Source organism: Passer montanus, unplaced genomic scaffold (genome assembly GCF_014805655.1).
Source record: "Passer montanus isolate IOZ18808 unplaced genomic scaffold, ASM1480565v1 scaffold21, whole genome shotgun sequence".
Classification (NCBI taxonomy): Eukaryota; Metazoa; Chordata; class Aves; order Passeriformes; family Passeridae; genus Passer; species Passer montanus.
In genome coordinates, this window is record NW_024366703.1 from 5,865,389 (window position 1) to 5,890,719 (window position 25,331).

Below are 25,331 nucleotides of genomic sequence, written 5' to 3' on the forward strand. Positions count from 1 at the left end.
CCTCCCTGCTTCCCCTTCCCCAGCATCCCTCATTTTGTCCCAGCTCCCCCTCTAGCAGCATCCCCCTCCCCTTGCCGGGTGAGGGCCAAGTGTCCCCGCTGTCACCATGCCCACGTTCTGGACTCCGGGTGCCGTACCCCACCGCGCTCCCCAACAAAGCTCCTTCTGTTGGGGACAGAGCAGGGCTGGGGGGGCCGGGCTGGGATGTGTCCCCCCGAATACCAATGAGGAGGGGCAGCGTGTTTACCCCTGTAGCTGGGGGAGGGGGGAGCTGTGGGGTCTGTGTGCTGTGAGACACCCCCCCACACCAGCTGGGGGGAAGGGGAAGGGAGGCCTCTCTGCAGCCCCCGGGAACAAAGAGTCAGTGTGGCTCGTGACAGCTCTAAGGAAACGCAGGGAAACAAATGTGCCACTAATAGGTGGGGAGGTTACCTAGGGAAGGATGCTGCCAGGCGGGCGGGCAGCCAGCCCCCTCCCTGGCGGGCTGCCAGGCGCTGAGGGGCTGCTCCTGGCACCCCAGCCTTGGCAGGGCTCAGGGGGCTGCAGAAGGGCCAAGCTGAGGCAGGCTGATATGTCCTTGTGCTTCTGGCCCTTGGGGACAGCATCCTTGCAGATACCTCTGGGGCTTTGTGCTGGGTGCTGGGAAGGAGCACCCTTGTGCAGGGAGCTGCTCACTGCCTGCTGCTCTTCTTCCTCCATCATTAATGTGCCACAGATTCAGCTTTTTTGGGGGGGAGGGCAGTGAGACTCCGTGGGGGATCCTGAGTGCAGACAACCTCAAAGCCTCACAAATTAAACACATTCTTAAGATCTCTTCATATTTGAGCACTTCCATAAGCTTTTTGGGACTTGACCTGCAGTCTCCAGAGGCACAGGGAGTACTGGGGTGAGGGTAGCAACCACGGCCCAACCTGCAGACGAGCAGCCTCCCTCCTTGCTTCCCACCAGCCTGGGCCCATCCCACTGGGGTGGTGCTGCAAGCCCTGCACAGGGACGCCCTGGCTCTGTTCTGTGCCATTATCCTGCCCGTGAGCCAGGGCTGCCAGGAGCGGGCATTGCCAGACGGCTGCCTGGAGATAATCTGCCCCATTCCCTCCATGCACCCCGTTGTGCTCCTGACTCACGGCCGGCTCCAGTTTTCTGGCTGTTGAGACGCTTCCAAGGTTTCCTTGGCAATGCACGGGGTCAAGCCCTGCTCCCGGGGCTCTCTCCTTGAGCCACTGGTTCTGCTGGGCTCACCCTCTGTCTTGCTTTGGGTGCAGGCTTGGATTTGGGTTTTGTAATGTCACTAAAGTGAAAGTCTGTAATGAGGTGCAGCTTTCAGCCCCCTGCCCCTTTCAGGAAAGTCCTCTCCTCCACACGGCATCATGCAGAGCATCCCTGTCCAGCTTCCCAGTGGTGCACTGGCAAATGGGAATTTGCAACCCATGGGAAAAAGCAATGAAAAATTGCTTGCAAAGTCTTCCTAAAGCTGAGCAGTGGTGCTAATTACACAGCTATTAAAACACAGGAATTATTTATTCCCTGCCTGCGTCACAGCTCATTGCCTGCATTGTCCCACATTCAGCCTTTAGCCACCTTTGGTCCCCTGAAAGAGTTAAAAGAGCACTTGGAGGAGCTGATGCCTTTGTCCATCCATTTTGAGCACAGCATAAAGGCATTTCCTTCCTCCTGTTTTCACAGCTCAAATAGTAGAAGAGTTCAAAGTGATATTAAAGAATCGTGAGCAGAATTAGCCTCTGGTAATTTGAGTTCCAGAATGTGGAAGAAAAAAGTCCAATGCAGTGATTTGAGGCTAAGTTATAACTTGGTACCACTGCATGTGGATCCCACAGACGTGTGAATGTGCAGAGCCAGGTAATTAACCTGTGCTTGCTGGCTGATCTTCCCGCGGGTGGGCGCTGGAGCCCCTCCTCTCTCATGCTGGGACTGCAATGAAAACAAGCTGTCAGCAGTTTCCAGCACTGCTTCCAACAGGGTGCCTGTGCCGTGCTCTTTCTCTTCTGCTCCCAAGGGACCTGTGGTGCTTTTGGCATTGCTGCTGCACCACACGGCCTGCAGCCCCCACACCAGAGCTGGGCTTGGTGGGCTCCAAATTCTCACCCAAGCAGGCTGCCCGGAGCACTGGGATGCTTTATCCAGTGCTGTAGGCAGGTGAAGTTCCCCACGCTGAATGCTGTAAGGGCCAAAGAGATGAGTGTAAGTGGGAAAAAGATGCCTCTTTGCACAGCTGGGGGCTTTCCTGGTGCAGCAGGGCTCCTAGGCATTGCCAGGGAGAAGGTGTGCCCTGCCTGCAGGGATGAGCTGAGGGTGTCCTGATTTGGTGAGCCCATTTCCCTGTGTGCCAATTGACATCCACATGCGAGGGAACCCTGCTGGCAGTGTGTTTGGGGAGGTGGGGATCCACTTTCCAGATTCTCATCTGTGTTAAATTAATTATCATCTCAGGCTTATCCTCACTTAACCAGCAAGATGCAGACTTCTGTGGCTGGGGCTCCCACTGCCCTGCAGAGCCAAGCAGAGTGTGGATTAGGGGTCTTACAGCTGCCTTCCACAGCCCTTCCATGGTTGTTGCACCTCCCTTTACCCACAGAGGCTTTTGTCCTCATTTGTGTCTGTATTTCCCTTCAGGATAGGAAAAGCTGGATTAATTTTTACTGCTCCCAAGGGAGCTGTTGGTAACTGAAGACATCCCGCTGTCTTTTTTTCTCTAAACTGGGAGGCAGGAAATGGCAGGGATGGTTTAGCATGGTTTCTTCACCCCTCCTTCTCCCTGTCTGGTCCTTGCTGCCTCTCCAGTGAGGGATGGCATTTGAGGCAGAGCTGCTTGAAGAGAAATAAAGTGGCACAGGCTTTCTGCAGGCCCTGGGGTGGAGGAGAGGTGTTTCCCTGGGAGGTGCAGCCAGAAAGAGCTTGACCATCCACTTGAGTGTTTGGGAAATGGTAATTTTGGCATCCTAAGGAGAAAGGAGGAAGAGGCGTTAGCTATGTTGCATGGACAGAGTACTAAGTATGGAAAGCATAGGAATTGCTCTCAAAAAGTGTCTCCCATCCAGGAGCTGGGAAGTTCTCCACCCCCAGACCCCTTCCATGGCAGAACTCGGAAAGGGACCTGGGAATTCTGACCCTATGTCTCCCCACACCTTCCCATCTCTGGATGACACCCAAAGGGAATTTTGTCCACCTAGGAGCCACATAGATGGGTGGGTGCTTCATCCCCTCCACCCCATCTAGGATGCTTTTTCCCAGGCTGGTCACTCTATGACAGAGACTTGCAGTGGCAACGGGGGCCTGGAGATGAGGGTTGAACTTGACCTCACCGTGGCACCCTTTTGGGATATTTGCCTGTGGTCTGGTGATTCTTCTTGCCATGGACCAGCACATATCCAGCAAAACATGCAGCAGTGTGCTGGTCCGAGGCAAGAGTAATGCAAAATGGGTGTGGGATGGGGGGTAGGTATTCAACCCCAGGGATACTCCATTAATTACCAATCATAGGGATAAAGTCAGGGCCACGTTGCAGGAATGGGGAGCTGTGCTTGTGGGGTAAACAGGAGCAAGGAAGTGAGGAGCAAGCAAGGGGCTGGCTGCATTCCCAGGACTCGGCGGTGTTTCCAGCTCTCGCTGTCTGACCGGAGGCATTTCCACCTCCCGGTGTTGTCGTCCTGCTCCAGCTCGCTTGTTCTCCTCCCTGCGGGCTCAGCATGTTGCTCATTCCTGCATCCTACGATTTCACAGCATCCCCGCAGCCGGGTGCTAATGAGATTAGACCCAAGCTTTAAGATGTCTCTCTCTATCCTTTGCCATCCAATTACACAGCCCGCATGGTATCTGATTGCCTGTGAGAGGGGAGGACTGGGGCTGGCTGGGATGGGAGGATGCAGCTGGTCTTTCTGGGTATCAGCCCTGCCGTGCTGAGTGGTTTTCTTTTGGTTTTCTTTCTTTCTTTCTCTTTTTTTTTTTTTCCCATTCTCCCCTTGGCTTTGAGCTGCTTCGTTTGGCTTTTTCATCGCTTCTCGATGTGGCGGCTGGGCAGAATTTGTTTAAATTAACTGCTTGAATGGCAGCGTTTGTGTGTGTTGGTGGGGGGGAGCTCAGACAGCACCAGAATGGATGAGGGGGATTAAAGGTGCCTAATGGGTTCCAGATGGGCATCCTGGACTGGGAAACACCCCCGCAAACCCAGCCCCAGCCAGGGGCCGCTGGTAAGGAGCTTGGGGCTGGGAGCTGGGATGCTACAGCAGGCAGCTGCCTGGTTCTCCTGTGGCAGGGCAGCTGCTCCCAGGATGTGCCCGTGGCACTGGGGTGCCCTGAGGCTCCCCAGGGGCTGTGACTGCCCAGCCCTGCTGGGGTGAGCAGGCAGATGCACCACAGGAAGCACCTTCCCTGGCTGCCTGGAGCATGGGGTGCAGCAGGCTCTACTCCCTGCTGCAAGGCTCTGGCAATGTGGGGCTGGGGACAACCACTTCGTGTGTGATTCCAGCTTTCAGAGGGGCCTCAGTCAGTCATTAGCTGACACTGCAAATGCAGCCCACTGGGGCAGCACCACTGGTGCGTCAGTTTCTGCTCTGCAGTCTTGGTTGCAATGAGGAATGACAATATTTAGTCTTTGTTGCCCTCCCCCTGGGCTCTAGAGTAGCTTGGGGTGGGCGCTCACTCAGTTCGACATCCCCACCACTGCAAATGTCAGCGTATTTTTTCGTATTTACAGATGGAAAACTGAGTCACAGAGACAGGAACTAAATTGCCTGTGTGGCCCTGCCAGCTGCATTTCCCAGATCTGTAGGGGTTAGAGACGTGGTGACAGCCCTGCCTGTCTTTCCAAGGGCTGTGCCTCCCACCAAGGGCCAGATTTCTCCTCCAGAGCTGCTACATCATGCCAGGGCTGTGTGTTTGCAGCCTGTCTGCTCAGCCTGTGGCAGAGCCTTGATTGGAAGCATGTCAGTCCCAAATGAGATGAAGAGTGTGGAAGTGAAGGGCTGCTGGGGTTTGGTGTCACTGGCAGGGACCTCAAGGTCATTGCTTTTGAGTTTTATTAATGGCTGAGAGCGGGAGGAGGATATAAGCCGTGAGACAGTCATCTTCTGGGAATACCACCTGTGCTGTAGGTCAGCACATCATTTTGTGGGAGATTTTAACTTTTTACAGGGGGAGTTAGGGAGGGAGCTTTTCTGTAGGGCTACAGAAGCAGGCAGGTTTAAAGGAAGTGAGCATCACACGGAGCCTTTTGCTGTTGGAAGCTGGCAAAGCCCTGGTCCTAGTGGGAATGAGCCCACTCACCCTGAAATAGTTTTTTCTGAAGGCAGTGGTTTGCTCTGGTGTGTCCAGCTGCATCTAAGCAGATGGCTGAGCCAGGGAATGAAACAAGGAGGGTCTCAGGAGGGAGACCCACAGCCCCACTCCCCATCCAGGAGGAAGGTGGCACTTCCCAACTACCCCATGTGTCCCTGTGACACCCTGGCTGTGTGTCACAGGGACACATGGGGTAGTTGGGAAGTGCTGGCTGACCTCGATCACCTGCTGACCCTCGACCAACGCTCTGTTGGCCAGCTCATTCTTGGCCCCACAGCCCCCACCCGGCTCTTGTTTCCTTCCACAAATATTGAGAAAATAAACAGCACAGCCAAAAGGGGACATCCCTGCATCCCTCCACACACAGCTGCCTCCCCAGGGAGCCACACAGGTGGTGACCCTGCATTCCTCAGTCTGAGGGTTAACTGAGAGAAAGCAAATATTGGCTTCTCCTGGGGCTGCTCCAGCCTGTGCCTGCTCCAGCCTGTGCCTGTGGCCAGGGCTGCCTCTTGCCTAAGGAAAGGGACTTGGGGTGCAGGCAGGTCCCCATCTCTGGCAAGGATGGTTGCACAGACATGGCTCTTCATCCACGTAGCTCAAATTCCCCATTGTGGCCTTGAGCCTGCTCCTTAGGACAGGAGCAGGCTATCTTCCTATCCACCATCCTCCTTGACTCTCTTCATCCTGGTCTTGTCTCTTAGCAACTCCCCTGCCCAGGACCTGGGCTGTGTGGGGAGAGATGTGACACTTTCTATGCATCAGTCACTTTGTCACCTCCAGAGTGAGTGTGAGGTCGTTAACCCCGGAGCACAGTGAGTGAGGATAGAGCATCCCTGCCATGCCTCCCCCCGGTGGCAGTCGCTGCTCTGCCTCCAGCTTGACACCGATCCCGCTACAATAACGATACGGGTGGCAATCAGGGAGGAATTAAAGGATAATTAATGCCAATCCACATGGAAAATTGCTCTCGTCAAACAAACCTGATATCATTTTTTTGATGAGCTGACAAATTGGGTTGATAAGTAGCGACTGTGCTGACATGATATACCGAGACTTCTGCAAGTCATTTTGCTCTTGCCTGGAGGATATTGCCATGAAAACATTAATATTCTGCAAAAGTCTGTGTAGCATTTCTGACAGCGTTTTTCACTGGTAGAAATCCCTGGGGGCATTGCAGTGGTCACCTCTCTGGCAGGGTGCAGTGGGGGTCTGATGGTGGTGAACTGATGTTCAGCATCTCTGCCAAGCTGCGGTGGTCTTGGAATCTTTGGTGGCACTGCTGACTTCTTTCAATCAGCCCCCAATATCCTGGCCTCTTGTTGCCTCCTCTTTCTGCCTTGCACCAGCTGAGGATGAGCTGAGTGGCGTGGTTGATGCAGCTTGGGAAGAAGCCACCTGCACAGTGAGAGAGCTGAGCCTGGGAGGGCACGTGAGCCAGCAGTGAGAGGAGCAGGGCTGGTGCTGCGGGCGGGATGCCGGTCTAGCGGGGATGCTCCGCCTGAAACACCTGCACTGGGAAACATCCTCATGCAAGGTCACGCAGCTGGGGGGAAAAGAATGTAGGTCACAGCTACAAGACGGGGAGCAGTGTCTGGGGATGTGGTTACACTGAAAAGGACTTAGCAGCCGTCGTGTAAGCCTGCCCTGGATGTGGGCTTCCAGCCTGGGCAGTGATGGATGCGCGGAGTAGCTCTGGGTGCTGGGGAGTTGCCAGTTTGGGGGGCAGGAGGGAGGCCTCTGCTCAGCATATGCTTCAGGCCCCACAGTTTAGAGAGATGTTGGGAAATTAGAAAGTGCTCAGAGAGGGAGTGCAGGATAATTGGAGGTCTGGAAAATCTGCCTTGCAGTGAAAAGAATTAAAAAGCTCAGTCTATTTAGTATATGCAAGAGAAGAGAGAGAATTTCTCTCTAGGAGAGAAATTTATCTCCATCTCTGCATACCTGCATGGGGGAAAGCCTGATTATAGGGACACCATTAATTTTAAAAAAAAGAAAAAAGAAAAAAAGCATAAAATCATTCAGTAGCTGCGGGCTGAAACTAGACAAATTCACACTAGAATTAAATTTGTCTTTTTCATGACAGAGAGCAATTAACCATTGAACACTCAGCTGGGAAGAGGTGACTTGAATGTCCTTTGAAGTTGCAAAGGAGACTGTACTTCTTTTCCCAGTGGTAGAAACTAGAAGTGTCAGTTGGAGCAGAAATCCCTGGGTGGGCTCTGGGTCTGGGCTGAGTGCTCAAAATGTCCCAGTGATGAAGTGTCCCCTTCTGGGTGATGGATGATACTCCCTCTCTGGGTGCTGGGGACATAAGTCCAGTGCCTCCAACACAGGCCAGGTCCTTAATTGCTCTCACAGCCCCCAAGCATCCCTGCTCTGCAAGGAGTGGAGCAAAGCCAGCTGCAGAGGCTCTTCTCTATCTGGGATGATGTGAGTTGATGTCTGAACAGGCACATCTGCGGGTGGGGATGGGGCTGCTGAGGGGTTCCAGGCTGGCCCTGCTGCTGCCAGCCAGGCTGGGGAGATCCACTGGCGCCGCTCTTCCCATGCTCTCCCCAGGGGATGCTCAGCCGTGGCCTTCCCGACCTCTGCACTGCAGTCCTGTCTGAGCATCTTAGGCAGAAATATAATTTATTAGCACTGGAAAAGGGAAAGGCAGCTTTGCTTTAATTTTATGAGCTCTAGAATACCTTGCCTGGAGGAGGTGCTGGCTGAACTTTCCAGGGGCTTTGGCTTGGAGTTCATAGGGCAAATGGCAGTGGTGGCTGAAGTTGTTCTCTTTTCCCTACACTTCTCCCTCATCCATCACAAGTGTTCCTCCTGTGTCCCCACTTCCACAGAGCCAGACAGGACCTGTTCCTCTCCTGTTCCTATCCATTAGCAGAGAGATGCCAGCAGTGACTGTGACAGCAAGGCCAAAACAGAATGCGCCTGAATTATCCCAGAGTGGGGTTTTCCTGTCTGTCAGTGCCCAAAATTGTGCCTGGAACAGTAAGAATGTGAAACTGGGCTGTGATGAGGACATGGCTCTGGGGAAGTTACACTGTATATTTGGGGACACTTACAGAGTGAGGGAATGCTGTGGGGAGCTGTTGGTGCCCCCATGAGCAGGGCACTTGCACCCTGCCAACCCCTGATCCCCCGGTTGTAGGACTGGCTTTACATCCTCTGGGAATCTTTGTGCTCCTGTCCTTGCTGCCTGCCACTGCAGGGCCTGGGTTTTGTGCTTTTGCTTCTTTTTCTTCCCTTTATTTTCCAGCCTCTTTCACAAAGACACCTATTCTCCCCTCACCGTGCCCTGGGGATTTACACAGAAAGCTCACCCTCAACATGGCAAAAGAAAGGCCCGGGTGGCCCGGGAGAGGAAGCTCACACAAAATGTGGTGTGTGGCTCTTTGTGTCCCCTTTGTAATTCCTCTGCACAATGAACTGCCCTGGCCACCCACCAGCCCCGAGCTACCCCAGGTGCCTCATCCCTCACGCCTCTCCATGTGGCAGCGGGCAGAGATGGGGATGCTCCTCGACAAGCGGCCGAGAGCACAGCCTTTGTGCTCGGAAAAGGGGAAATTTGGGCAGGATGGAGATGGCCATGTTCCTGCAGCAGCAAAAAGCACCTTGCATCCCCGCTGGCCCGCAGGCAGAGCGCTGGGGGTCCCTCCGGCAGAGCCCTTCCATCAGCCCCGCTCTGACGGCTTTTAACATGCTAATGACCCTCTCAAGGGCAGGAGCAGCTCTGTGTAAAACCCATGTTCAGCCCTCGGTCATGGACATTTGCTCGGAGACACAGTGTTAAATATTTATCCTCCCCGCCTCCCCCCAGCTCCGCAGGCATTAACAATAGCGATTGCAACCCGCCCCTTCCCCCTCGCCGGGAACATGTGGCTCCCGGACCATGACAGCGAACGTTATCGTTTGTACCTGTGAATTATTGATAAGGTGTAAGATAGTTCTTGCGGTGAAAAAATAATGAGAGGGAGAGGCTGCAGCCTGGCAGGGCGGGCGCTGCCTCAAAGCCTCTCCTCGAGGGGCAGGGTGGGAGGTGGGCCCCGGTTCCTGCTGGGCCCATCCACCAGCTGACCGCGCCGGCCCTCAGCAGCGTGTGGCCAGCGCCCGGCTGCCCTTGTGCCTGCTGGCTCCTCCCGGCACGGCTCTGCCTGGCGCCTGGCCTCTCCTGCCGTCGGCCCCCTTCCCCGGGGGAGGTGGGCAGCTGCCCTCCCTCCCGGCCCCACGCTGCCTGCACCCCCGTGAGCCAGGCCCGGTCGCTCAGGCAGCTGCTGCGGGCCCGGGCCGTGAGCGGGGCTATCCCCATGGCTGCTCACCCCGCCGTGGCACGGAGGAAGGGGCAGGCGCTGCCCGGCCCTGCAGACGCTGTGGCTCCAAGGAGCAGGTGGGAGAGCCTTTCAGCTGGCCAGGCTGAGGGGCTCCGGAGGTCTCCAGGGGCTGAAGGACAGAGAGTGGTCCTTGGCCTGTGGGTTTATGGCCGCCTATCGATACGCTGTCCCTGTGCCCTAATCTGTCCCTGGAAAATCAGGGATGATGCTGCTGAGTCCCTGGAAAGCAGGTGGCAGTCCTGAAAAGGGGTCAGGTTTAGGGCTGTCGTTTGGTTGGAAGCTGAATGCAGTGTCCATCCCCTTAGCTGTGTCCCAGAGAGCCCCTGTGTCTGCCAGCTGGGGCAAATCTGCGCTCCAGCTCTGCTTTGCAAGCCTCTGGGATGCCATGCGGAAGGTGCAGATGGCTCAGGGGGATCTTGTCACAGTGGCGTGGGCAGTCTGATTAAAATGGTTCAAAGCCCAGCTTTGATATACTTAGACCCTCCATGCTGCTGTTGTGTTATGCAGGGAGATCACGAGCAGGAGAGTCCAGGCACCAGCATGCAGATCTAGGCCAATCTGGGGCTACGCATCTGCGTCCCTGGGCCTGGTGGTGGAGAACCCAGGTCTTCTTTCTGCCTCACCTCCCCAGACTGATCTTTAGGTTGTGTGCATAAGGAAGCATTGCTGGGAGAGGAGCATTGAGAGGTCTTTCCACCAGCCTCAGAAGATGGGCTGGACTCCTGGAAGGGCCGTGTCCCTCCTCTGCTGCTCCCCACGGTGCTGCTTTTCCAGGTGTCCTCACACAGGAGCGGGCAGAAAATAGCAAAGGCTCCAAAGTGGGAATTTAGGAGTGAATAAGAGAGCATGTGTGTGTGCAGTGTGTCTGCATGCTGGAGGGAGTGTGGCCATGGTGCAGTGGGCTGTGGGTTGCAGTGTGTGCCGCAGGGTATGGACACAGCAGGCAGTGCAGCAGAGCGTGGGGAGAGCCCCCAGCCCGAGGGTGCTCCAGCATCAGGCAGCATTACCCTGGTAAGAGCTGCACATGGGAGCTGAGCAAGGAAGGGGTTGAGTACAGCTCTCGATCTCACTGCAGCAGAGCATCCCTGAGCAGGTGATTGATCTCAGCATTAAAGGGTCTGGGAATGTGAGCCCTTGTCTCCCTGCTCACCCTTCTGCTCCCTGACTTGTCTCCAGCTGTGCAGCAAATACAAGCCAGTGCACTCGGATAGCAACTTTGAAGTGTGAATTTCAAACACACTCTCTGTGCTCACCCCCTCTCCCATGTCTGATCGGATGCACAGGGAGCAGCAGGAACACCAGGCACATGAAACAGCCCTGTTCAAAGCCTGGCACTGCAGCTTCCACTTGCAAGTTAAGTTTGCAGGCAATTACCAGGTGGTGTTCCCTGCCTTAGCTCCCGGCCTTTTCCCTTGCAAACCGCCTGCTCTCTGCTCTGCTTTTAGGGGAAGAGCCTGGCACCAGAGCACACACAAACACCAGAGCACACACACACTGTGTTGGGCTGGGCTCTTGCCTGCAGGTTAAGGTGGGGGATGCTGCAGCCCTCCTGTGCCCCCTCCTGTGGTCCTCATGGCTCCAGCTCAGCACTGAACTGGGCTCACACCAAGCCAGTGTTGAAGACTGAGGAACAGAAGTTTTCCATGCAGGGGGCAAAGCAAGACAGCAGCACTCTGACCCCTTACTCATGCAGAGGAGACCAAATCGAAGCCGTTTTTCTCTCCAGCTGCATTTTGGCTGGAAGGGTGCAGTGGGGGTGGCTCATCCCGTGCAGGATCCCAGGGTGCTGCAGGATGCTCCCATGCTCAGCCAGAGCTGCGGCTGTGTGTGCAGGGGGAGCACCCAGCCCTTTCCTTGCGTGAGGCAGAGGTGAGACAGCACATGTAAACTCGACTTCACAAGACATCAAATGCACTGTGGTCGGATGGAAATTGGCTCTTGGAGCTCCTTTCTTATGACACAGAGCTCCTTTCTTACGGCTCCTGCTCCCCCCTCAGAGAGCGGATGGGCTGATGAGGAAGCGCCTGCTCCCCTTCAAGCCACTGTGCCTGGGATCTCATCTCCAGGCTCACTGACAATTTGCATTAATGTTTGCCTAACTAACCAGGAGCCCTCTTACCCCCTAATCGCCTTTGCTGGGGGGCTCGCATGGCTCATGGGGCAGCAGGACTGGCAGAGGAGATTCTGGGCTGTCTCCTTTGTGCTTCAGCAATCTCCAACCCTCAGGAAAAAAAATCCTTTGGCAGAAGAGTGGGCCCTTTTCCCAATTTAATTGAAATTATGTCCCGGATTTCTGTCCACCCAGGTTCCTGCATTGTTCCTGAGCAGGATTTCAGTGTGGGAGCTGGCTAATTTGCAGTATTTTACATATGTAATATGTTGTCAGAAATGCTTTTAAATGCCTATAATATTTAATTATGAGGCAGATTTCAGAATATTAGGTAGGAATGGGGCTGTATAATTAGTTATTGATGATTTCATATCCACAAAGTCAATTAAGTAATAGCTGGAGGCAAGCTCCCATGTATGAATGCACCCCATTTTGGGGCTGTTCTAGGATGCAGCAGGGTTGTGCTGGTTGTCTGGCCTTGGAGCAGCTTGTACCCATCCAGGGCTGCTGCAGGGCATTCCCCCTCCATGAGAGCCATTCCACATGTCAGCAACACCCAGCCCGCAGTCCCAACTGCAGAAGGACATCTCCCACCTCGGTCACATCTCCAGCCTCCTTGGAGGGCTCTGACACCTTCTGGGGCCTGTGACATGCTTGTCTCTCAAACCTGGTATTTCTGGTCTCAAAACTGATCTGGAATCTGACAAAATATGAATCATCCAAGAGATGTAAGAGCGGGCAGAGTCCTGGGCAGACTGGAGTGTATTTTTAGACAGCACGTGTTGGAATTTGACTGTTTCATAGGGAAAAAAGGGAGATTTTCAGATCTGAGGCTCTGGCCATGCTGGGAGCCTCACTACTGCATTGCTGGCCTTCCCACAGCAGCACACGAAGGGGGACAAGATCAGGCTGTGCTGCACAGCCCCTGCTTGACTCTCCCATCACAGAGGACCACACTGGGGGTCCAAGCCCGGCGTGTCTTCATGAGTCCCTTCATCCACTGCTGGGAGCTCATGGCATGGGCATGCAAACAGGAGTGGCACCTCACCCTTCTGCTGGCCCCAGACATCAGCCATGGCTCCTGCTGCACCTGGAGCCAGTCACTGGGGCACTTCCAGGAGCATGGCTCTGTCTGGGGACACCAGCACCCAAAGCTGCATCTGTAGCCCAGCCAGGCTGCCATGTCACACTCATGCCAGTGAAGATGACTCATATTTCTTCACAGGCTGCCCTGAGATGGCTCCTGCTGCTTCTGGTGGTGGGACCCCAGTCTGCAATGCCCCCAGTGAGAGACAGCACTCTCCTCCCTCCAAGGGGGCTGGTATCTGCACTGGTCTGGGTCTTTCCCCCTCTGTGGGGTTTGCAGCCAGGACACCACTGTTCGGGAGATTTCATTCTCCTTTTTATCCTGGCGGTTGGAAGCCGGGGAGCCGATAATGATGAAGGAGTGTAAATGTCAGCAGGAAACCAGCTTCAATCAGAAGTGTTAAAAATAAACCTGCCAGGCCTGCTCTGGCAGGGGTAATCAGCCTTAGCAGCTCCTCTGCCCAGCTCCTCTTCCCTAGAGCCCGAGCTGCAGCTGTGCCAGCAGTGCCAGGCCACCTGAGCAGCCGTGCTGGAGGCTGGCTGCAACCTTGGCAGCTCCAGCCCCGGCCAGCACCTCTCCTGGAACTGTGAGGAGCAACACCCCAAGCCAACCAGGGTGAAGGGTCCCATCCTCTCTTCCCAGGCAACATCCTCACTCTCCCCTCTGTGGAGTTCCCCTCTGCAATCCTGGCTGCTCTTGAGCTCAATCAGGCTGTGGCAGGAGCTGTGGACATGCAGGTAACACAGTTCCCAGCTATTGAGGCACATCCACATGGCAAAGTCAGCCATGGGCTCTTGGGGTCACAGAGCTGCTTTCCCTGTGAGTCAGATGCACTTGGAACAAAGACAGGAGATGGGTTGTTAACCCCAAAGACAATTAACCTCAGGGCAATTTTGAAAAGGGGTGTGGGGCTGCTTCATCACTTGAACTTTAATACAGAAATTGAAGATCTCTGCGAGACCCCTAGGTGCCCACAGACTCAGGGCCAGCACTTTTCAGTCTGCGCCTTGTGGTTGGGTGCTGCTGTTGAGCTTGATACTTCTCCAAGGCTCCACACATACATGGATTAGGGAAAGGGAGGAGTGCCCAAATGTGGCTCCAGCAACTCATTTCTGCCTCTCCAAAATAAGGAGGGGCTGTTGATGCACAGCACAGGCAGGCCCATGGGTGGGAGCTGCAGCTGTACTCACGACCTGCAGGCAGAGGCTTCCCCAGACCTGTGTTGTGGTTTAGTGCCAGGAGCTCTTCAAAGAGCAGCTCTGTGGAGGGAAGCCTTGTGGGTTGGGATGCAGCTCGCAGTTCCCTGTGGCATGGCCATGACTGGGTGCTGCTCTCCCAAACCCCCTCTCAAGAGCAGTTGTTACTGGGCAAGGGCAGCCCCAGCTTGGGCCAGCCCTGTGGCAGGGCTTTGCTGCCTGCCTTCCAGCAGTTCTTATCTTGGCTTTGATGTGTGTCACACGAGATGGAGTCTCTTTATCTTCCTGTTGGGTTTTCCCTGTGTGTCCCTGTGCTCGATTCCCATGCTCGGTGCTCTTGCAGCCCCACACTCACTCTGCTGTTTTCCATCTGCCTTTCCTTCTCCTATCCTGGCTGTTTCCTCCTAGCCCTGTGTAAAATCACATCTCTTCTACCAGCTGTTGGGCATGATTTGAGATGTCCCACTGGCTCCATCCTGGCTGCCTGTCATCCTGCAATGCATCTCCCACTTCTCATCCCACTGCCAGCCTCTCACAAGAACCTTCAGGAAGCCCCAGGCTATGAGACATAAGAGTTTTACCTGAGTGCTAGGGCCAAACATAAGGAGTGTGAAGGACGCTTAGCCATGTCAGGGCATCTCTCCAAGTTCTCCAGCTGTCTTGCAAGGTTCAGCCTTGCTTTCAAAACATCCTCCAGGCCACAGGGAGTTTGCTTTAGCTCTTCTTAAAGCTGAGGCCAGTTGCTGTCCCAGGACCTGTAGGGTTGAGGAGCAGCATCACAGATCCAGAGCATCGCTTCTTGGCTCACCAAGATCTGGGACCAGATCTGGGACAGCCGGGACACAATTCTCAGCTTGGCTCAGCCTCATTCACACCTCGGAGGAATCCAGGAGGGCTGGCAGGGCTGGCTTCACACTTATTAGCAATTAAAAGCCTCAGAGCCTGGGAGTCAATTAGCTCTGGGCTCTGCAGTGCTGCAAACCCAGGGGATGAGCCTGCTAACCGGAGCTGCAGCCAACTCCCCACAGGGCTCAGGGCTGGCTCTCCAGAAGAGCTATTTGCTTTTTCATTTACACCTTGGATGAGTGTTGCAGCATGGAGTTTGGGGTATCTTCTTGGGTGTGAGCTGCCACGCAGGGAGCACACGCTGCATGCTGGAGGATGTAAGGCTTTGTGGCAGGCAGGGCTGCAGCCTGGCACTTCTCAGGGCATGGCACAGCCATGCTTGGGGTCATGATGGGGTGAGGGGGGATCGGCCTTGTCCTGTCACAGAGCTACATGGGAGGGTGTTGTTGTAGCACACTGCTGTCTGCTGTAGGTAGAGACCCCCAGCTCGCTCTGTCCCAAGCTCTGGAGCTGCAGGGCTACTCTGATTTGCTGGACATCCTGGAGCATGTGGGTCTGTGAGTGTGCTGAGGTGCTGCGCTCTGGGCAGCAGTTTCCCTCTGCAGGGTTTGGGGGCCTGGCGTGCAGCCCTGGGGAAAGGGATGTGTCTGTGCCTTTTATTTGCAGCGTGTGGGGAACATGCTTGAAATGAGCTGAGCTATGCAGACGTGAAGCAGGTAGGTGCACAGGCTGAAGGGTAGTGTGGTAGCTGGAAAAACATGCTTTGCTGGAAGGTTCATGCAGGGATTTCCCACTACTAGAGGGTAAGACAGAAGCAAAAACATGAAAAGAGGGAGGAGAAAAGATTTGCTGAACATCAGGGCTAAGGGGACTTGGAAGTGATGAGAAGCAGGGATGCAGAAAAGCAGGAGGCTGTGCAGCAATGGGGCCATAGGCTGGGTGCCTCGGTTCCCAGTGGCAGTGGGACACAGGGGCTGTGAGGCAGGCAGGTGCAGTTTGTCCATCCAGACACTTGCTGAAGGGAACAAACCCTCACCCAGCAGACGGTGAGAACTGGGGTAGCTGTGTCAGGCACGGAGTAGGTCCTTTTGCAGGAAATGACAGGCTGGCTGCTCCCACAGGTGGGTTGCAGGACCCTCCCCTGCTCACCCCGGGCTCTGCCAGACCACAGGGCACTGGACACAGAAGGAGCTGTGGCTCTCTCAAGGCACTTTGGGACGCGGGGGAGCTGATGGCGATGCCTTAGCCTCGTGTTAGCTCCCCTTCCTGCCGATAACGAGGTTGCAGGAACAAAGGGACACTGCGGGGAGGGGGCGGTGACAGGCACGCAGGGTTTGCAGCTTGTTATTTCACTTGTGTTTCCATTAAAGCTGCTGCTTTTAACTTGTTTCAATCTCTGAAGAGGTTCCAGGGTGTGTAGCAGATGCTTTATTCCCCCTCCCTCCCACCCTGCCTCTTTTCCTTGGCCAGCTCCCCTTGTTCCCATAGCATCCCCCTTCCCACAGAGGCCGAGTCCCGCCGCTCTGGCATTGCAGCTCGGCCCACGCAGGAGCCGATCCTTGCTGGAGCTGGACCGGAGCCACTGCACAGCGCTGCCCTGGCAGAGTTGCTCAGCAAAGCCCGGCTCCTGCAAGCGCCCTCCCGGCACAGATCACCCCTCTCGCTGGGGACGTTGCACTGTCCCCCCCTTCCCCAGTGCCCAAACGTGGGGCTCCGGGGTGTCCCCTCAGTGCACACTGACACCGTGGTGGCACCCTTGGATGATAACAGCCAACGTCAATTGCTGATGCTCCAGTAAAGACAGTGGGTCGTGGCATGGTCAGCAGTGTCCCTTTGAAGCCACTGAGATTTATGCATGAAATGTTTTGCTAAATCAACACCACCACGCTGGGGCTGGGACTCCTCTCACAAACTGTTGCCATGAGCATATGTTGGCTTTTACACATGCTCTGTTCGTCTGTCCAAGCAACAAACCTCTCCAGCTTTAATGTTTTTGGAAGCATCTGCATCTCCTGGGAGGGTAGGAACCAGGGCCAGAGCCTGGGGTCAGCATGGCACCTTGGGGAGCCTGGGGAAGGCAGGGTAGTATGCATGAAGCATTGCTCCCTGCTCTGTTCACTTTTACACTTTACTGTGTGGACAGGCAGAATTTGTTCATAGGGCTGTGTCACTGAGGTGTGTGGTCTGAGACACTCAGCACACAGTCATGTCAAGTTGTGTTTTGCTTTGCTGCAGCAAAGGATTGTTTTGTTCATATATATATAAGGCTTGGCAAGGAGGAGCTTTGATTAATTGCTTTCACTGGTGCTGAGAAAATAAGAAGAAAAGAAATATTACAAGAAGCCTCAGGTGGGATCGGGGTCAGCTCTCCTAAGGGAAGTGATTATTTTCACTTGAACCACAGAGACCTGGTGCCAAGAGATGCTGAGGATGCTGGTCCCTTTGGGAGGACTGTCCCATGGCCTGGAATCGTATCAGCCACCATGGGTGGTGTGTGAGCAGGTGCTGATGTGGGTACACAGCCCTTGCACAGGGAAAGGGACACTCAGGGCTGGGCAGCCTGGGTGATTCAGAGCATAGGGACCCTGCATATTGCAGATGGGGACACGAGCCCTGCTTTCCAGCAGGAATGGGGTAGAGATCTGCATGTAAGGGCACATAGAGGCCAAACTCCCCATCTCACTGTGGAGCAATGAGAAGACAGGGCAGGAGAGGTCAGTGGTGGCTTTCAGGCTGGTGACTAGAAGGATGGCTGGTTGTCTTAATCTCTAGGACCCCTGTAGGGTCACAACCCTGCCTTTGCACAGTGTTTTGCTGTGCCACAGAGATGTCTCCTGCGCTGGATTTGGTTGCTGCCAGCATCCTTGTCCCCTCTGTCTGTGCTGTCCCTGCTCCATGCACCCTTCCCCAGTACCCATCAAGGCTGTGTGTGTCGGGAGGCAGTTTCTGTGGCTGCAGGTTGCAGTCTCCCCCAGCTCGCTGCGGGCTGTGGCAACCAGAGCTAGGAGGATAATGAGATCTTAATAGTCCAATTATATCCCATCGATTTACTCAGCACGTAATTGTTGGCGGCTGGGGCTGCCTGATGAACCGCTCCACTCCGGCTGCCAGCGGGGAGGGCTGTGCCACCCCGCCCAGCCTGGGACGCTCTTCACAGCAACCAGCTGTTCCCCCTTGAACCCCTGTAGGAGCAGCGCCTCCCTCCCCCACTCGCAGCTCACTGTCCCCCCTCTTCCAGGAGGGGTCAGTGACAAGAGTGCCAGGCAGAGATCGGAGCCGGAATCCTGGTACCCTGCCCTGGCTGGGCATTCCAGCATCGCCCTGATTCCAGGAGGATTGTACCCCATACTGCCCTGGGGAGTAGAGGGGTTGTGCATCTCTGCCTGCCACTAAAACAGGCTGACAGAAGTGACTCCTGGTGGGTGGCAGTCCCCGCCAGCAGAGCAGTGGTGGAGCCATTGTCCACGCCGCCGGCACTGTGGTGCTACCAGAGATGTGCCCAGCTGGTCTCCTGGCAGCAGGAGTCAGCTCCCAAGCATCCACCTGCAGGTGTTCTTGCCACAGCAAGGCTTGGCAGGTGCATCTCTGCACTTTGCTTCTATTAATTTTCCTTTTGAGCTGGCTGTGGCTGAGAGATGCATGGACTTCTAATTTGGAGAATTCACTCTTAGCTGTGATTTGAAGCTTGCCTTTGTTATTGTGTCTGTCGTCCCTTGTTCTAGCATTGTGAAAAGCAGTAAATAATGTTCCTTTCCCCCACACCATGCTGCTTTGCGTCCTGTCCCGTTCCCTCTCATTTCCCCTTTTGGCCACTGCCAAAGTGCCTTTTCCAGAAAATCCCACCATGTTCCTCCTGAGTGGCAGGGTCTCACACTGAACCCACTATGCTACACTTGGCTTATTTGTAACCATGCATCAGCAGCTGCCATCCCACCTTGTCCTGTGCAAATGCCCTCACCCTCAGGGCTGGGGTTGCAGTGGGTGGCAGGCAGCAAGAGGCAGTAGCAGGTAGCACACAGGCTATGACCTTGAGGACAGTGGAGTGAGGTGGGATGGGGCAGTGTGAGGTCTGTCTCATCTGCCTTGGCCAGGATGGAGTGGGGGGCCAGCAGCTGGATCAGTGGAGCTGGCCAGTGATTAAAAATCAAACAGTGTGACATAATGCTGGGGACACACCACAGGACCCTGAACCTGAGACAGAGCGTGGAGTCCGCTCAAACTGGCACTGGGGACTGGGGCAGGTGACACAGTGGGTAAAATTCTGCCTTGTTGCCCTGGCATCCTGCTAATGCAGTGGAGGGGTGGCTGCTCCCCACCTCCAGCAAGCAGCTCCCTTAGGGACACTTCTCCTTGGGCACTGGGTCTTTGAAGCACTGGGGACTTGTGTGCATCACCTCAAGTGGATTGTGTAGCCACATGTGGGATTGTGGCCATGTGGGTGACACTTCCCCCAGCACCAGGCTGCAGGTGCAGATGCTGGCACAAGCAGTGAGTGCAGCAGCTTCTGCCCTGGAGTGGCAACAGGGAGTGCAAAACCCCTGGGAGACTCTGAGCCGTTCCTACTAATGCAAGTGCTGATTAGTCTATTGATTTTTTGTAATGCAGGAGTCTTACTGTCTCAGTTCACCCCTTGTCACCTGTCAGGCAGTGAAGGTGGTGGTGTGAACAGCTGTCAGCCCTGTCTCTGCTCATCCCTCTGCCCTGGACAGGCTGTGCTGGGACAGACAGCATGTGCGGGGTGATCTGAGAGACACCGGGTTGCTTAATAGCTGCTGGTGCCACAGTCCATGCTGGGGAAACACCGTTTGTGCTCTGGCACAGCTGCCTCTGGCACGGCACCACTGAGGTGAGGCTGGGACCTGGGGAGCACTTGTCCCAGCATGAAACTCTGATGCTCTGCAGGGCTGGTGGCTTTGGTTGCCCTGTTTGCTCGAGGCTTGGTGGATGGTTCTGTGGCTGAGCTGGTGCCTGCAGTGACTGGTGTCAGTACTGGTGGAGCGGAGCTGCAGCAGCAGTGCCTGGCGTGTGAGCCAGGGGCGTGCAGTGTCATGCATTTTCATTGTGGGAGCTGTGGGCTGGCAGAGGCTGAAGCCCTCATAATGAGTTTCCAGCGTGGATGCTGGGGAGGAAACAAGGTAAAGAGAGGAGCAGCCCCCTGCGCTTCAGCTGCCTGGAGTCAGCACTGGTCCCGGGCATGCGGCACTGCCAGGGTGGAAAGTCACTCACCTGCCAGTGTGGCCCACAGCCCTCGCCGTTGTGCCTGGGACAGGACAGGGCTGCAGCTTTGTCCCGGACAAGGTGCCCGCGTGGCTGCTGACACCAGGCAAGCTGGACCTCTGCAGCACCAGCGGAGCCAGCCCAGCGGCACTGCCAGGCCGGGCTGCCCGGCGAGAGCCACGTCGTGCCTGAGGGCTGCCAGGCTGAGCCGTGCCCGAGGCTGCCAAGCCGAGCCGTGCCGGAGGCTGCCGGGCCGAGCCGTGCCCGAGGGCTGCCAGGCTGAGCCGTGCCTGAGGCTGCCGGGCCGAGCCGTGCCAGAGGGCTGCCAGGCTGAGCCGTGCCGGAGGCTGCCGGGCCGAGCCGTGCCCGAGGGCTGCCAGGCCGCCCGGCGCTCTTGGCAGCGGGGGGCCCGCAGGACGCGGGGCCAGCGCCGCTGGGAAGCAATTACCTCCCCGCTGCGTCCAGCCCTAATCCCCTCACACGGCGCGCAAGGAGCCGGCTCGCCAAACAAGGCTCAATCAGGTTAAAGTGTGAAGTCAGGATTAGCCCAAAGAATGAGAGCGTGGTAATAGCTCCGGCCTCCTTGCCCGGCCGCCGCAGCCCCGCTGCCGCCCCTCCCTCTCGGCCGCCCTCCGGCCCGGCGGGCTCCTGCCGCGGAGATTAAGGCTGCCGGGTTTGTTTGCCTGAGTGGGCTCCCCACTGGGAAGCCATGTCGAACAGTTTTGCTCGGGCGCCCCGCTAAGCGCCGGGCAGGGCGTCGCGCTGGGGGGTTGGCTCCCGGCGCCGGGCCCCTGCCAGCCCCGAGGAGCCGCGTCCCCGCGCCTGGCTGCTCGCCGAGCTCCCCGGGAGCCGGCGGCACTGGCACGGGGCTGTGGCTGCCAGGAGAGGCAGCGCCGGGGCACTCCTGACTGCTACGGGTACCGCCGTCATACACACAATGAGGCAGAGCAGCCGGGGATGAGATGTGAGCAGGGAAACTCCTGAAATTGCGATCCCTGACCACCGGCATCCCTCTCACTGCCCAGCCAGGGAGGACTTGTGTGGATACAGTCTGGCCATGAGGCTTTTGGGGGACTTGGAAGAAAAGTGGGTGCCTGCCTTCTAGCCGTCACACCGCTGTAGGTTGGAGATGGCTGCTGCTGGTGTGCAGGCATCTGCTGGGTCAGAAATTCATGTGGGAGGTGAGCGTGGTGACAGAAGTGTCCTCCGTCACCTCCTCACCCCTTGTTATACTTTCCCTTTGCACCCCTGGGACTACCAGAGCCCTCTGTACCTTGTGCTGTGCAAGGACAAACCCCAGCTGCGTGGTCCTCTGGGGCTGTGGCACAGGGATGGGAGGACAGTGGCACTGGCTGTTTGGTAAATACCTGGATTCAACAGCCAGGAACTATTTAAACTTGTAGCTGTAGGACAATACCTGGAAGTGAAACCAGAAGAGGCAGTGAGGGTGACTGTGACAACTCCCCCTCCTCTGCCCGTGCCTGTCGGCTGGTCCCCAGCGGGGCTGTCAGACCTGCCAGTGCCCGTGGTCAGCGCTGCAAGGTGGCACTGCGCGTGCCATGGCAGTGATACTCTTGTATTCAGCAGGGCATGAGATGGCACCCATGCAGCCGCCGTGGGTGCTGCGAGCGGCACGGCGGAGCGAGGAGAAGCCGTGCCATCTGCTGTTTCTTCTGCGCCAAAGTGTAAAGCAAACATAGCTGGGAGCTATGAAACACCAGGAGGGAAGGGGCCGTGCCTTGTTCCAACGCCGGGGCCGAGGATTCCACAGGCAAAGCATGTGTTTGTCCTGGTGTCGTCAGCTGTGTAACCGTGCAATGTAATCCAAGCCCGGTGCCGGGGCCTTGCTGAAACCCTCGCATCCAGCGTCTGTCCCTCTTGGCTTCGGTACCCCCAACGGCAGCACTTCATCGGTGACTGTCACAAAAAGCTGTGAAGGGGAGAAACCTCGCAAAGTCAGTTGCAACCTTCTAGCAGCATTTCCCTCGCAAGCTGTAAATGAGCAGCTTGGAGACAGACGCTTGGGTTTGCCCCCTGGGCGCACTGGGACTCCCATGTGCTCCAAGCGGAGAAATGGGAGCGAGCTTTCCACGGGGGAACCAAGCAAATGGCAGACAGGACCTGCATGGGTGGGCAGTGCCAGAGCTGGGAGAGGGGTGCAGGGCACTGAAGTGTGGTGCTCACCTCTGTGACAGGTTTAGTGCTGGAGAACAGGCAGCTGCCAAGAAGGAGTGCAGTGCATTGAGTGCTTTGCTAGAAAGAGGGATAAACCGCACCTGGAGGGTTCACAGAATCATGGTATGGTTTGGATTGGAAAAGAACTTGAAGATCACCTAGTTCAAACCCTTAGCCATGGGCAACCATATCCACCCACTGGATAAGGTTGTTCAGTGCCCCATCCACCCCAGCCCTGAACACTTCCAGGATGGGGTATCCACAAGTTCTTTGGACAACCTGTTCCAGTGGCTCACTGTCCTCACAGTAAAGAATCTCTTCCATACATCTAATTTAAAACTCTGCTCTTTTAGTTTAAAACTGTTCCCCCTATCACTATCTGCCCATGTAAAAAAATTGCTATCTTTTCTTAAGAGTTTTCTAAGGGATTCCTTGTGGAAGCTGAAAGAGAAAAGAGGAATTGATGCAATGCTGTCTTTTTCTGAAAGGTCAGTGCAATTCCTGGGGGTCCCCAGGCTCATTGCATCTCATACTATGTTGGATGTTTGTATCTATATACATGTATATACTATATATATATATACTATGTAGAAGATGTTTGTATTTGAAGGAGTGCTGGGGAATTGGAGGCTGCTGCAGGTGTCTGGTCCTTTCCCTTTGGAGAGGGTGAGGGGGCCCTGATCCCTCGTGGGCGGGTCGGGCCGGGGTTCTGGGAGTACCGGCACAGTCGGGGCCGGCAGCGCGAACAGCAGGGCAGCCTGGCAGTGCCGCCACGTGGGTTGCTGCGAAACTGCGCCTGCTGCTCGCAGAGGAGCTGGGCATGTCCTTCTCCTGAAGCCTGGGCAGTTCCTGGGGCGGCATCTCCCTTCCACTGCCCGGCAACGATGCTTTGCCAGCCGCGTTTGGTTAGCCAGGAACGACCCAGAGTGATGCACAAGCTGTGCAGGGGGCAGGGGCTGCTGCATCACACTGGGACTGTTTAGCATCTCCTTGGTAGTCAGGCATCCCACTGGAGGGCTAGGCAAGCCCACTGTCCTTTTGTTTTCCTTTTCCTCATGCAACTGTGCAAGTAATGCTGGTGCTTCCCTCTGGGAACATTTTCTCATTGTGGCAGTGATGCTTTCAGCTGGGGTGAAGCCCCAATTTGGAGGCCTCCTGTGTTTGGAGGTGTTTTGTAAGCAGCTTGTGCCCATTTGTTGAGTCCACTTTTTGTAGGAAATGAGGGCATGGGGAGGAATATGGATGCTGTGCCTCCATCCTGACCCAGTCCAGCTGGGGGGTATCAATAGAAAACAGGCTTTGTTATTGAAGCAGAGCTGGTGAGCACTATGTGTGAAGTGCTGACATCTATGGACATCCTAAACCACCTCTTGGGGCTGAGATGGGGGTGTCTGTATGGCCTGTGTAATTCTGGGGACACTTCATCTGTGTGGGATACCCTGTTCCTCCTCCTCACTCATCTGTGGACTTGCATAGGGAAATTGTTGTGTTGTGCCTCAGTTTACCTCTGCCAGGAAGGAGATGGGAACTTGACCTCCTGCCCCAGGGGCGGCTGGAGCAGGACTGTGCTCACATCCTGAGCAGGTGATGCAGTTGCCAGCCAAGTTCGGAGGAGCTGCTGACTGTTAGGGTGGGGGAGGGAATGCCTGTTTGGGAGCCATGGAGAATAAATAAAACAATCAGGTGTTCCCACAGCTGAGCCAGTCTACCCAGACCCTGCTTGCAGTGAGATTTGTGGTCTTCATAGTCTTTAAAAGCCAGCCCAGGCATGATGGGGGATCTGACCTGCTGCCAGCCCTGCAACCCAGAGCCCTTGCTGGCTTGGCATGCCCTGGCATTACAGAGCAGGTGATTACACAGACAGTACCCTGCAGTGATGAAGTAAATAATGACCCGATTATTTGTGCCCTCTGAAGTGCAGGTCAGGCTCCATGGGAATGCCTCCTGGAGCCACTAAGTGTAATTACCAGTTAATCAGCAGGGACCTGTAATTATAGCAGTCAGAGAGCATTTAAGTATGGAGGGTTTTCCCAGAGCTGTGCCAGTCAGTTCTGCTTGTCAGAGCCAGGCACTGCAGTGCCCAGGGAGCCCCAGTCACTTTGAGCCACCATGGATGGAGCCAGACTTGCCTCAGGACAGCAGAGCAGTGGTGAGCCAAGGAGCTGAAGCCATATTGCAGTTTGTCAGAGTCCCTGAGGGATCACCGAGTGCCAGGGCATGCCCCTGCCTGTGGATGCCCTGCTGCCATGGGACATCACACTTTGCAGGCACTGCCCATTTGCCTTCCTGCCTCTTTGTTCTGCAGGGACCTGAGTGAGAACTTCATCCAGGCCATCCCCAGGAAAGCGTTCCGTGGGGCCACCGACCTCAAGAACTTGTGAGTCCTGGCAGTGGTGGGCATGAGGGAGTTTGGGGTCAGGTCCAGTGGCAGCAGGCAGCGGAAGTGATCAGGAGCACTGATGGCTCTCTGCCTGGGCTATCCCAACATTTCTCCGTTTTTTTCCCTTTCTCCTGCAGGCAACTGGACAAGAACCAGATCAGCTGCATTGAGGATGGAGCTTTCCGCGCGCTGCGTGGGCTGGAGGTCCTGTAAGTGACTGGGGACAAGGCTGGAGCCTCCAGTCTGCAACTCCATGCAGGATGAGGGTGTCCTTGAGTGTCCCTCCTCACTGAGGTGCTGCAGGGACATCCCCAGCATGCCATTTCTCCCTGGGCATGAGCAGAGGCTGACCAGGGTTGTGGTACAACTGCTGCAGAGCTGTGCTCCAGGGCTTGATCCTGTCCCTGAGGGCAGGATCCCTGGGTGCCACTGGCTGTGGAGAGAAGCCTGGAAAGGACAGCAGGTCCTGCTGGGGGTTCAGGCTGTCCCCAGCCTGTAGTTCTCCGTCCATTCACCCTGTGCTAGGCTGCTCCCAGGGATTAGTGCCACCTAGACCATCTTATGTGCCTATGTACAGCCTGTGTGCCTTGACCTGCCCTTCTTTGTCTTCCTGCAGGACCCTGAATAACAACAATATCACTTCAATTCCTGTGTCCAGCTTCAACCACATGCCCAAGTTGCGGACGTTGTGAGTGCC

At 55.8% G+C, this 25,331-nt stretch overlaps 1 protein-coding gene across 1 annotated transcript in view; it reads left to right on the forward strand.

Moving 5' to 3' along the window:
- The window catches only part of SLIT1 (slit guidance ligand 1), a 59,959-nt gene that overhangs the window by 18,982 nt on the left and 15,646 nt on the right, over positions 1–25,331 (forward strand). The window contains exons 6-8 of the mRNA XM_039709056.1: positions 24,560–24,631; positions 24,772–24,843; positions 25,251–25,322. Coding sequence (XP_039564990.1) covers positions 24,560–24,631; positions 24,772–24,843; positions 25,251–25,322 — 216 coding nt within the window. The remainder of the gene's footprint in view (positions 1–24,559; positions 24,632–24,771; positions 24,844–25,250; positions 25,323–25,331) is intronic.